Below are 13,582 nucleotides of genomic sequence, written 5' to 3' on the forward strand. Positions count from 1 at the left end.
CTGGCGTTTTCCTGTGCCCGATTCCACAGAATTCCCACCAGCGGTTGGGCGGTTCCTGCCACCTCCGCATTCAAGGGAACTGCCTGGGCAACGTAAGAGGTTCGCCCAAAGTCACTCGGCAGGTGCATGGTAGGGTCAGAACTTCCCGCTCTCCTGACCCCCCTCGCGGCCTGCCCCAAGGCGGGGTCCACGGAAAGCGAGAGACCCTCACTGGGTCTACCGCGTCCAGGCGCTTGCCGGATGTCATTTATTAAAGAGAGAAACCAAAATCGCCAGGATGCTCCCCAACACTCAAGGAAACACGGAGCAAAAGGGAAGTAGACGTGCTAGCTCAAAGAAGACACTCCGACTGCATACCGAGCAACACTCAATTTGCTCAGGCCCGCCAAACGGCCATAGAGCGACGCCCGGAAGTGACGCGAGGAATCCACACCACGCTTCCTAACTTCCGGCTATAGGCCTAGGCTCGCGCATGCGCACGAAGAGTTAGCTGTGGGATCGTGCACGCGAGTCTGCACGAGGTGAGACGCAGAGAGATGGAGGACTCGGCTTCAACTCCCGTCGCGACCTCAACCGAAACCTCAGGCTCCACCTCAGCCACCCTAACCGCACTGGAACAGCTGGATAAAGGGCAGGTGAGAGTCCCTTGGGGAGAGGGTTACGGAAACCAGGTGGCCGTGGCCTTGTGATGTGCGTGGTGCCGGAGGCGGACTCTGAGCCTCTTTGGATGCCCCCGGAGCTTTGAAACGGTCAGTAGTTCGCAGTGCTGTCAGCCCGCCCACTGTTTTAGTCACGCAGGTAGGTGCCCGTTTATCTCAGCCCTGCGACCTGGCTCTCTTGAGTTGTATTGCAGGTATAGCGTAGGACTCTGGGGTGAGATGTACCAGGTTCTCCATCCCTACCGTTTGACTACGACTAATCGATTAATTTTGCAAGCCTCGGTTATGTAGTATATAAAATGGGCTCCCTTATCCTCTGCTTTCCAGTATCAGAGGAGGTAATGCACGTAAAAGATTGTAGCCAAAGGCCTGGCACATAGTAAGCGCTAGGTAAACGCTACTTGTAGAGTGTCGCGCATTTACTACACAGTCTCTCCTGTTTACTGCCGTCCTCCCGCACAGGAGAAGCATGTTCTATCTGGCACTTTTTTTTCAGATGAATGTTAGAAGGGGATCTTAGGGGATCTGATGGATTCGTACATCCCTGTGATTACAAATTGCAGGATCCTAATAGCTATTGTTGTGGAGGTTGCCTATGAAAATAGAATTCGAGCAGGAGAAAAAAAAAGGGAAAGTGTGTGGGGAGAGAGAAACTGCTAAATTAAATGGAGATTTAGTTTATTTGTGTATTTCCACTTTGCAGATCAGAAAGGCGGTGGAAGCTCTGTTGGCACATTCCAGGTCCAGGAAAAATGCGAACGGATTGCTTTTGAATGAGAAAGAAAATTTCTTTTTAATGGTGATATTATGGAAAATTCCAAGTAAAGAACTAAGGGTCAGATTGTAAGTTCTAGTTTTCTGCCTTTGCTGTTTTTTATCTGCTATGTCAATTCTGTGTAGCTTTAACTGCAACTTAGTTTCTAGTGGAAACTTTGCAAACTCAAAATAAAAATACAAGTTGATATAAATAGTTGTGTCTTAAAAAAATAGGAATTCAGCCCTGGCTGGTGTGGCTCAGAGGATTGAGTGCTGGCCTGCCAACCAGGGGGTCTCTGGTTCAATTCCCAGTCCAGGCTCATGCCTGGGTGCAGGTTGGGTCCCCAGTGGGGGCACATGGGAGAGGCACCCACACATTGACGATTTTCTCCTTCTCTTTTTCCCTCCCTTACTCTGTCTCTTTAAAAATAAATAAACAAAATCTTTAAAAAAATAGGAATTCAGATGGGCTTAGATTTTCTAGAATTTCACCAGTTTTCTGGGGGCTTGGTGGACAATTTTAAGCAGTTCTATTGAATTTGAAACCCTGGTTTTGAGAGAATAAAGCTTAGAATGGGTTAAACAGCTTTTGTGCTTTCATAGAATTGGCTTATCTTTCCATGTCAAGGTAGTTCCAAGCTTAAACCCTGATATCCTGGACTTTCTTCTTTATACTGTTAAAGACTTGGCAGCAGATTCCTTATGGAAAAGAAGCCAGTGGAATTAACACATTCCTTTTTTTTTTTTCTAATCTTCACCCAAGAACATTATTTCATGGCTTTTAGAGAAAGAGGAAGAGAGAGAAAGAGAAACATCAGAGGGAGAGAGAAATACCGACTGACTGCTTCTGTATGCACCCAGGCTGGGGATTGAAGGGACAACCTAGGCTAGTGCCCTGACTGGGACCAGGAATCAAATCCACAACTCTGGCTATGGGACAACGCCCCAACCAACTGAGCCACAGCGGACAGGGCAGTAATTATACATTCTTTATTGCAGAACTATTAGGTCAGAGATGCCCCCTCTGCAATGACCAGACTTAAATAAAAGCACAAGTAGTTTTTTAGTATAAATAGGTCCCATGTAATATTTGGGACCTACTTTTACTTTAAAAGTAATTCAAATTTAACTGGGTGTCCTGTGTTCTATTTAATAACAGTGCCTCTCTGCAGAGACTCTCATTTCCTAAGTATCAGAAAGCCAGCTTTGCTAAAGAAAGCAGTAAAGGTGGTGGGAATGATTACAAATTGGAAAGATTGTGGTGATACTCAGAATCTCTGTTAAGTAATGTTCACAAACCTGCCTCAGCCAAATTGCCGCAGTTATTGCTTTCTGCATCCTTCCTGCATTCTTTATTCCACACCTTTACTCAGGCAGTTTTCTCTTCTGAAAGCTCTTTTATTGTCCATAGAATATTTTCCCAACTTTCCATCTAGTGCTTTCCTCCTAGTGATTTCTGCCACTTACCAGCTTCACAGCACTTCCCATCTCATTTGGCAAGTCATGTTACTATGCATTGCTCTCTCTTAAACTAAGGAACTGTTTCCTCAGAACGTGTAGGTCTAGTAAGTGCGTCAAAATTTCTTCTCTTTTTAAGACTCAGCAAATACCTTAGCTGGGTAGCTGTTGGTTTGAGTGTAGTCCTGATGTGCCAAGGTTGTGGGCTCGATCCTGGGTCTGGGCACATACAAGTGTCAACCAGTGAATGCATAAATAAGTGGAACAACAAACCAGTGTTTCTCTTTCTGAAAGTCAATCAATAAAGTTTTTTTATTGGAAATTTTAAAAAATCTTAACACAATAATAATGGTGCGTATCATGGTCCCTCTTGGTTTGCGCCATGTGTTCTTTTTCACCTCTTAAGAGCTGTGTTGTTTATGGAGCAAGCCCAGAGGTTTTTGCAAGTTCTGAACCAGAATTGCCTGGATGAAAATCAGTTCTAGCACATTACAGGACATGTATATATAGTTACACATAAAATAATAGTTTTACGTATGAACTATTTTGGGTGTCTTTGTATTTGGACTCTTATTATATCTCAAATATTAATTGATATTCTGCCCTATGGGTATTTGATGACTTACTTGACCTTAAATCTCTCTTCCATACCATTGAAAACCAAATATATTTTTAAATGTTCTCAGTGTAATATTTGCTATAGTATTAAGTAGTGTGAGTGAAGTTTATTGAAATGACAATAAATGTCTTGTGTATTCCGTGGAGTTTAACCAGACATTCTGTGTATAATAATGCTTTATTGCTTAGTTCCTTCTCATGTATTTTGCAGGTCCTTGCCTCATGGTATTCGATCAGATTTAGCAGATGTTTGTTTATTTACTAAGGATGAACCCAATGTAACACCTGAAAAGACAGAATGTTTTTATAAGAAGCTTTTAAACAACCATGGAGTTAAAACCATTTCTCAGGTAGGGAACAGGTTAATGTTTTCAAGACAATTAAAAGATTTGATTCAGTTGGAGTGATAAGTAATACATTGCTATGTTACCTAGTACATCTCTCCTAGGAATTTAATTATTAATTTTATTTTTTTTATTTTAAATTTCTTTCTCCTTGGCTTTAGGTAGGGCATATTCCATCTCTCCTATAATGGCTGAGTTTTCTAAGTTTGTTGACCCAAAGCTCACTGGGAACATCAGTAACTTTATTGAAGATTTGACATAGTTGCTCCATTATGTCATTTCCTCTGTGCTTCCAGAGCATCCTGTGTTTGCTTCTGGCTTGGCACTTCTCACCCTGGTTTGTAGTTGTTGATATTGATTCTTTAGCTGAGGTCCCATATCATTTGTCTCCATGTTCCCCCCATTTAGCCTAGTGCCTGGCACGTTTTAGGCACTTGCATGTTCACTAAGCAATGGCTCCAGGACATTTTAAAATCTGGATACAAATTGTTGCCCACATATTTCTTTTTGATGTTGTTCGTTTGCTTAGCTCTTTGTGTTCTGTGTTTTCTAGGTTATCCCCTTCCGAACTTTAAAAAAGGAGTATAAAGCCTACGAGGCCAAACTCCGCCTCCTGGGTAGTTTCGACCTCTTCCTTACTGATGCAAGAATCAGGCGGCTCTTACCCTCACACCTTGGGAGACATTTTTATAAGAGAAAGAAGTAAGTTTCTGAGCAGTGCCTGGACTTGAGCAGCACAAAATTTATAGGTGTATATGCATTGTACTCTAAATGCCTCTGTCTTGTTACAGAGTTCCAGTACCTGTAAACCTTAAAGCCAAGAATCTTTCCAAAGAGATCAACGCATCTATAGGTGGAACTGTCTTAAATATCTCTAAAAGTGGTTCTTGCAGGTTGGTAAAAGGAGTTAATGTGTACCTCTGTTTAATCTATTTAATAATGATTTTATAAGCATTTTTACAAGATAGTGCTAATGAAACCAGATCCTTCTGTCAAAACTAAATTCATTCCTTAGACCACAGGTGGCTAACACAAGGTCTGTGGGCCGAATCCAACCCCCACCTTGTTTTGTCCAGCCCGGCACCTTGTTTCTACCCAGCGGCAGCACCGAGTTTCACTTCACTGTTAAGGAGTAGCTGCACTTATTCAGTCCTCAGATTACATTCAGCCCTTTGAAGGCAACTGTGAGGCTGATGTGGCCCCCAGTGAAAGTGAATTCGATACCCTTGCCTTAGACATATTCAGTTCTCTAGAACAGTGCTGTCCCATGGAACTTGCTGCAGAGACGGAAATGGTTTGTATCCCTGCTGTCTCCTGCAGGAGTCATTAGCCGTGTATGGTTGGTGAGCACTTGAAATGTGGCTGCTGCAGCTGAAGAACCAAATTTCTTATTTTACTGGATTTCAATTAATTTAAATTAGAATAGGCACATGTGCCTAGTGGCTAATACTTGACATACTAGATAGGTACCTGTAGATTCAGGAAAGCAAAGAGAATAAGATCAATGCTTAGAGACTCAGTGGCTCTGGGCTTTCATGTTACCAGCATCATATTCTTTAACGTGAAGATCTACCTCCGTCTTGCTTTAAACACATTCAAAATCACATTGTAAAATATTTAGACTGCTGATGTGGGCATATGTGGTGTGGATTTGAGCAGCTGCCAGTGGGGCAGAGCTGTAGAGTGTGGTCCTTCCTCCCAAAGATACCCAGGAGTCCATGTGTACCCAGGGTCACACGTGCCATAGCATAGGATCGCCAAGGTTTCTTAACTCTACGCACCATGGAGGCCAGCCCTTGGCAGAGTGTTTCCAAGTAGGGCTGAATGGAATTTGGGTAGAACAGGTGGGCTCTGGTGTAGCCTCTGCCTTCAAATGGGAAGTCCCTTAATTGGGTGGTGTTAGGTAGCTGAGAAGAGTTGTTCATCAGGCCTAGACCCTTACTCTTTGGTTAGAGGCCGACATCAAAGTAATGGCTCGTGGGAAGCAGTTAGCTAGAAGGTCAGAGGCCTGGTTCATGAGATCAGTGAGTAGCTGGGAGAAGGGGACAGCACCATGCAGCCATGTAAAGGAGTAGCAGTTTTTCGCCCCTGAGGTTTTTACAAGCCAAATCTACAGATTAGAAACATTATGGTTAACTAATACAAAAACCTAAAAACAATACAAAGCAATACAAAAACCTGAAATCATTCTTCTGTCTCCATTCCCACCTTTTCCTAACATAGTTTTCTATCTTCTCCCTTTCCCATCTCCTTCCTTAACTTCCCCATCCTGGTGTCTGCCTCCCTTCCTCTTTCCTTCATTCCCTCCTCCTTCCCCCCTCTCTTCTTGCTATTTTTCCATCTGCAAAGCAAAGTGTGCTTTCATGTAGGTGTCAGTGGGCACAGAGGATGGTCACAGCCCCTTTGCCTGGAGGAAGGTGGGAGCACCAGTCCCTGTCTCACCCTGCTTCCGAGACACTTGCCTTTGGCTCCCAGGGTGGGGAAGACGGAAACTGGCAGGGAACGGTGGACCCAGTGGCTAAGCATTGGGCGCTTCTGCTTCCCAGTGGGCTTATGTCTGCACTCTGCTTCAGTGGAAGGGATGGTCATGCTTTTGGCGTGAAGACCGATTCTTAGGAGGGAGAAAGGACTGTCTGTTTTAGAGGTGGCAGCTGGGTCGGGGCAGTGGGACTCTGAAGACAAAGCAAGCACTCCTTCTGGGGGTCTTTTGAGAGCGGTTGCTGCCAGAGGTAGTTGTCCTCAGAAAAGCTGTAGGCTGATTCAGTGGGCCTGTGTTTTCTTTTTTAGGACTGTATATATTTCTAACATACCTGCCTGTGCCTTAGTTTAAAGAATTATTTTTCACACTCTTGTTTGTCTGAAACTATTAAATTTCAGCACTATACGCATCGGTCATACTGGAATGCAGGCTCAGCACATCACCGAAAACGTTGTTGCTGTGACGAAAATGCTTTCACAGAAATTGCCAGAGGTATAGTCTTGCAGATTCATCGACTGATTGTTCATGAAAAGAAGCAAAGCATGTGTAGTTTATATTACTCTTCTTTTTGTTTCAGAAGTGGGAGAGTGTGAAACTCTTGTATGTGAAAACTGAGAGATCTGTTGCCCTTCCCATCTTCTCTTCATTTGTCAGTAGTCGGGATGAAGCCAAAGGAGTGTGCACTCCTAGTCAGAAGAAGAAAGTGAGTAGCATTTTAAATACTAGATAGACCGGCACCATGGACGTAGGTGCTGCCCAGGGAGAGCGAGGTGCCCGTTCCTGCGTGACTTGTCTTTCGGTCGTTTCCAGCGGCTGTGCGTTTGTGTTCATTGTTCCCTCTTTATAGGTGAGCTTAGTTAATATTGATGTGACTAAAGTACAGTAGGGTGTAAATATTTGATATTTATGATAAGTGAGGTGTTTTAATTTCTCTTAAAAGGTCTAATGAGGCTTAGAAAGGGTCTATTTATTGGCAAGGGGAGCTAAGAGAGAAAGGAAAACCAAAATCCAATCTAAGTTCTTTGTTATTTATGGGCAGAATTTGAGATTCTGTTAGGCTAACCAGGTACCTATTGTTTTTGATTTGTAGGTTTTCATTGCTAACAGGTGCTATTGAAAAAAGTCAGAATGAGATAAAAAAATTTTTGCTCTTCGTTGGACCAATCTCCTAGTTTGTTTATTCTTTCTTCATCCATGTTAATTGTGTCCAATGAGTTTTTAACTTGGTCTTCCCCCCCCTTCAAGAAGTTATGTGTTTTGTTCTTTTTCAAATTGGCTTCACTTCTTCTGGTTTTCTGTTATTTATAAGTAGCCTTGATTCTCAAAATTGTACGCATAATTACTCAATAGTCATCTGCTAATTCTAGTAGTAGAAGGCTGGTTCCTTATGTGTTTGGTTCTCTGATTGCCTAATGGTTGTGGCATTTGGAAAATTATTTGTAGAAATAATTTGAGGTGTAGGGTGAAGATCCTTTCTCTGGGGGAGACATTTATGGAGACATTTATGTCTTCTGGGTACCTGGGGGTGCCACTCTCCGTTTGGACCTCCCGAAAGCACATCCAAGGCTTGAGGGTCCCTGAGGTACAAAACAGCATGATGCTGAACCTGCAGGGTTTTCTGTCCATCTTTGCCCTGAAGGAGGAACTCACAGGCCCGGCTTACCCTGAGGGGGGTTTCCTCCTAGACTCCCCGTCCAGTATGGATGCTGGGGTTTGGTTTCCCTTTACGTAAGACCCCAACCCCTAGTCTCACATGGCTGTTGAAACACAAGTTAGTAATCAGGAGATACTCCAACGGGCAAAGGTGGATTCTGGGCTCACTCCATGGGGTGAGTTTTTAATTTCTTACAGTATAATTAGCTTTTTGATACTTTTACCAGAAAAAAGAAAACAATTTTAAATATTTTACCTTGCCTTTTTACTTGTTTTTATTTGGAGGATGATTGGAAATAATATAGACTGCTATTATAGGAAGTCAGGATTTTTTGCCATCCGTCAGCAGGTTCAATAGAGGGCTTTGAAAAAATGTAGGAATTTGCTGGTTAAAGTGGAATTTGGACGCTACAGTGGATGTTATTTAACAGTACTCTGTGGTAAGGATTATGGACCTCTGGAATTTTTTACTGTTTTAACTTGCAACCACAACTGAAAGTAGAAAAAGAATGGTCAGGGTTTTTTGTTTTTGTTGGCATTTTTTTCAGTAACAGCTTAAGATAGAATCACATCATCACGTACTATGCAATCTAGGATAATTCGTAACTCACCTATAATGAGATTGACTTTCACAAGACCGGCGACTGTATACTTCAGATCTCCAGATTTGGAGTACTGATATGTAATTTACCGCATAAAGTGCATCAGTGGCCATGACTCAGAAACAAAGTGGGGGTGGGGTTCAAGTGCTGATAATGGGATTTGCTTTATTAGAGCTTGTACTTACGGTCAGGGCCCTTTCAGGGAGCTTGTGAGTAATCAGAACTGTAGGTGCTAAATCTCTGTTGTTTATTTTCCAGCTAAAGCATCTCCTACTAAAATTATGTTTGGTTTTTCGGTAGGAAGAAAAGAAAATGCAAAAGCGAAAAGAACATAATGAAAAACGAAAGGAGAAGAAAAGAAACAAAAAGCTAATGAAACAGGCTAGCAAGGCTACATCAGCTCCAACCAAAGAGGCAGTGGCCGCTAAAACTAGCAGTGGTTCAGTAAAGGACCCTGGACCCCAGAAGAAAGAGATCCCGAAGCCTGAGAAGAAAGAGCCCTGCAGAGTAAAAGCCCCACGAAAAGTGCAAGACGAATCTGAAGAAGAAATTCCATTACTGGTTCCAATAGGAGAAACTCCCACCAAAGAAAATGTAGAAGTATGTTTACTGATACTTAATATTCCCAGTAAACTGATTCAGTGACCCACTGTATGTCAGGCAGTCACTGCTGAGTGTTGATGGAAGAAGTGCAGCACAGATGGGAGGCACTGTTTGTGGAATTCTATTTGGAGAGAAACCTGTTCTACCAAAGATTTTGAAGTAAAAGAGAAAAATACCGGGGCCAGCCCTAAAAACCCAGAGGATAGTTACCATCAATTACTTGACCTTTTGCTTAAGTAGTGGAGCCATGTATAGCAAACACAGCCTTTGTGCACCTTGGAATCAAGGGAGACTTAACCATATTAATAATTTTGAGAAACTTGGCCTGTGATTTTAAGAAGCAGGCCCGGGTGGGCGTTGGGGCAGTGGTTCAGTTTCTGAAGGCGAGTCCTGGATCACCACCTACTTAGTCTTAGGAAACTCACCAGGGGGACATGGGTCCTGGATCCTGCCTCTGAAATCTTTCAAGCACCTCATCCCCCAGTGGGTCTTAACAGAAATCTGGCTTCATCAGTTTACTAATGAAGGTCATTTGAAGGAACTGAGTTTTTTAAATGTTGGCCCTTTGATAATGCTTTTATCAATACTCATCGTATCCTTGCACCTTTAGGGGGAAACCTTGAAAACAAGGGGGGAAACAGGTCCCTGGGAGTCTAGAAGGCTCCCCTACCCGCCGTGTGTGCAGAGAAGGCCTGCACGGGGGCATCCTGGGCCCCCGGCATTACCTGACCTGTTGGGCTTGTCCTAGTGACCCTTAAACTCTTCAGTGATGCTATAATTTATATCTCTTAGTGAAAACATTCCTTTCAAAGTGCCCTCAAAGGACTACTGAATTTTTTAAATGACCTTGAAGTTAATATAAATGATCATGATACTAATTTTGCAAGTATAACTGTTTTTAGAAAAAGTAAGCTGTTTGCTTATAAAGGGGCTGGCAGGTAATATGTTGGAAATGAAAGACTGCAAAGCATAGCTAATGGTCTTGTCTGTTCAGAGCTGTAAAGTGCTTATTCCTTTTGAATCCATCTATCTAGGTAATATATTGAAGTTTCATCATTGTTCACTGTAAAGGCAAAAAATGAAAACAGTGTTATGCACCCTTGCAGTGGTTTTGTAAAGTTACTAGAAATAATGTTTAGTAAGAGTTTATAGTGCTTAGGAAATAGTAATGAAATAGTTGGGGAAAGGGCATAATATTTTGCTTTTAAATACATACGGGGGGAAGTGAGAATCATTAATATTATGGGGTAAAGTTATTAGCAAGTTTTGTTTGTAATATTTTTGATGTTTTTTACATTCTCCATAATTTATTGGAAGCAAAGTTTTGTTTGGTTGGTGGTTAGGTTTTTTTGGTCTGCATACCTACTTCTGTACTGGACACAGAGTCCATTGCCGGAATGTTGTCCTTGAATCATCAGTACTAGTCATCTGGGGTGCATGAAAAATTAAGGATTCCTGGTGTGTAACACACTTATCAGAGAACTCCAAATAAAACTTTAGGAAGTGGGTTTTTATAAAAGGCCGCTCAGTTGGTTTTTACACACAGTTTGGGAACCCCATGCCTTAACCCACCTGCGGGGAATTTACAGCTGAAAGGTAAGAGTCAGAGTTAGTCACAGGTCTTCCTACTGTGCTCCCAGTGGCTGCTTCCAGGAGGCCCTACACTCAGCCATTGGGGAAGATGGTTGTCCTTTGGGCCAGGAGGACCACCAGGGCCCTCTTTGTAATCTATGAGTGATGGAATACAGCTGCCTTTCAAAATGTCTGCACGACAGAAAGAAAAACCATTGCTCATTTCATCATGCCGAGGTGTACCTTTGGGGGGTTACCTAAATAGTCAAACAGTGATTCTTGGAGTTATATTGTCCATTGGTTTCCTTTTTTCCCCTGACCTAACTTTATTCTTATACTTAGATACAAAAACGTGCCACAGGAAAGAAGTCTCCAAAAAAGGGTCCTGGTCCCAGCACACCTCGTGGAAAGAAGAGAAAGTCCATTCCGGTTTTGGAGACCCCGAAAGCAGCAGAGCCCAAGAGTCCAGGTAAAAGCCCAGGGAAGAAGCCAAGAATCAAAGAAGAAGTGGAGAAGGAGAGAAACTCTCAGTTGGGGAAAAAAGACCCAAGACAGACGCCAAAAAAGCCAGAGGCCAAGTTCTTCACTACAGCTAATAAATCTGCAAGGAAAGCTCCCCACACCCCCAAACAGTGGGCAAAAAAACCCAAAGTGCTCCCGTCAACCTAAAGTCAGTGACTGAACCAGGAGGAAATGTCAGGGCTGCCTGGGAAGCTTTGGGGAAATAACAGGTCCTGTCAAAAACTTTCTCAAGGGTGAGGCCTCAACTTAAATGTGTTTAAAACCCTAACAAGTGATTCTGATGTGTGTGTGTACCGGTGTAAGAACAGTAGTTTGCATCCATGTTTAAATTGCTCTAATGTGTATTTGCCAATATGGTAGAAAATACAGTGCTTTTATTAAAGTGTAACATTTGCTACTGAGTAAACTATTCCATTTCTTGTTTGTTTTACTTGAATGCCTATGATGTGACCTTTGTCCTTATCTGGCTGCAGAGAGCAGCAGTTTGTGCAGACATTTCCACAGCTTGTGTTCAAGCCGGTGATGGGCTCACTGATGCAAATCAGCTGTGGAATTTACAGAAAACTCGTTCTGTGGCCCATCATGCTGAGCTGGTTTATCTCGGTGGGTCTTAGAAAGGTGGTGGTCGGCCAAGGTTATAAACCACTGAGCGCACACTTGGTGAGGAAAATCAACATGGTGTCATTTGGAGAGACTCCAAATTGAATCCTGCCTGCTAGAAGCAAGGAAAAAACTTCCTTAAGCCTTCCACACTTCCAGGTTCCTTCTCGCCCTGTATAGATTTACTTAGATTTGGCACCTCTATGATAGGAAACATGGAAGTGTAGACTGTTACATTTGGGTTGTTGAATATATACTGAGGCAGTAAAGGATTTCTCAGGTATGCAGGCTTTCAGCAGTTGGAGTTGGGGTACAGATCTCTAGTGGGAAGTAATGGGCTCACTGTAGTACAGGAAGGCCAGCGTGAGACATGCTTCTAAAGATCCCTTGGTTCGGAAACAATGACGAGGAATAAAGCTTTATGGTGGTTGGCAGTTCAAGTTGAGAGACTTGTTGCTTTTTAGCAGCACAAACAAAACTAATGTTAACTTTAAGTCGTGAAACCCTATAATACACAAAATATTTTTAAATTCTGTTCTTAAAACAGGGCTTTTAAAAATGAATATATAATGTGTTGTAGGGGTTTAGCTTAATTCTTCAATATTTTCCATAGAAACTAGATTCTCTGGGAAGGATTGCAAATGAAAAAGTTCAGATTGTGGTGCTCGATTTCCAAGGCTTAAGTTTTGGGGACACCTTACCCAGCAGCAGCCAAGAGGGGTACTGGAAGTCTGTGCAGTGTATTAATTCTTTTGTGTTCAGAGAAGAGGTTGGGTATGTGGCCAATGTTTGATTGCAAATCAGCGCTGATTTCTGGATCCATCCTCCACGCTATTGAGATTTAGTGGGCAAGCCCAGAGCTGGTACAAAAAATTTGCCACATTTTTGTTTCAAAGAAACATTTGAAACTCGGTTAATTTGTTTGGGGGGAGCTAATGAGCATCAAAATGTTAGTATCTTTAAATGCCTTGAATGTATTTAAGACAGGCTGAGTGTTGGGTTGGCCAGACTGTCCATTATGTTTTTTTCTGTACTATGGGTCTAGTAGTGCTTAGTTGTCTTTCAAACAATTTTGTTAGATTGTATTGTGACAGCTGTCGTATTAGCGTACATTTAAAAAGAAAACCACCAAAATTGAATTCTTTCACAACCATTTTAATACTGAAGATGGAAGAAAATACACAACATGTTCAGTGTACTATGCTCTATCATGTCAAGAAAGGTAAAAACAACAAAAGCACAAAAAAAAAGAAGATACGTGCAGTGTATGGAGAAGGTGCTGTGACTGATTGGACGTGGTTTGCGAAGTTTCCTGGTACTCTTGACATTTTGGCCAAATAATTTCTTTGCCGTGGGGCTGTCCTAGGCATTGGGAGATGTTTAGCAGCTCCCCTGGCCTCTACCCACTAGAAGCCAATAGTGGGAGAGAGGCAACATGTTCAGAGTATCCACATCAATAAAGTTATTGGTGAACATGAAAAATGTGTCCTTCCTTTTACAGAAAAAAATATATGGACTTTTTGGACAAACCAACATTTAATAGAGGTAACATTGTATTTTATAGACTCCTTGAGACATATGGGAGTCTCAAAGAAATTGCTAAATCACACTGTCTGATTGCCAGACCAAAAACCCTTTATCTTTTTTTCAGTCATGGGTGTGCTTAAGGGTTTAAGATATCCAAGACATTTTTGTCATTTAGTTAAATATTGAAGA

The 13,582-nt window shown here is 42.3% G+C and overlaps 1 protein-coding gene across 1 annotated transcript; it reads left to right on the forward strand.

Moving 5' to 3' along the window:
- The first annotated feature begins 448 nt into the window (after positions 1-448).
- RSL1D1 (ribosomal L1 domain containing 1) lies at positions 449-11,677 on the forward strand. Its single transcript, XM_037069015.1, has 9 exons — positions 449-635; positions 1,363-1,502; positions 3,703-3,841; positions 4,389-4,537; positions 4,627-4,728; positions 6,713-6,806; positions 6,892-7,017; positions 8,870-9,169; positions 11,087-11,677. Exons 1-9 carry the CDS (start codon positions 537-539, stop codon positions 11,411-11,413), a joined length of 1,476 nt encoding a protein of 491 aa, XP_036924910.1. The 5' UTR covers positions 449-536; the 3' UTR covers positions 11,414-11,677.
- Positions 11,678-13,582: the final 1,905 nt, after the last annotated feature.

This window comes from Sturnira hondurensis, unplaced genomic scaffold (assembly GCF_014824575.4).
Source record: "Sturnira hondurensis isolate 20B ecotype Veracruz unplaced genomic scaffold, ASM1482457v3 Scaffold0018337, whole genome shotgun sequence".
In the NCBI taxonomy this organism is placed as follows: Eukaryota; Metazoa; Chordata; class Mammalia; order Chiroptera; family Phyllostomidae; genus Sturnira; species Sturnira hondurensis.

Excerpts from the sequence above, each read along its gene's own strand:
- RSL1D1 (XM_037069015.1), top strand. The coding sequence starts at position 537 with ATGGAGGACTCGGCTTCAACTCCCGTCGCGACCTCAACCGAAACCTCA. Across the intron at positions 4,538-4,626 it reads CATTTTTATAAGAGAAAGAA|AGTTCCAGTACCTGTAAACC; the intron begins GTAAGTTTCTGA and ends GTCTTGTTACAG. Across the intron at positions 4,729-6,712 it reads TCTAAAAGTGGTTCTTGCAG|CACTATACGCATCGGTCATA; the intron begins GTTGGTAAAAGG and ends ATTAAATTTCAG.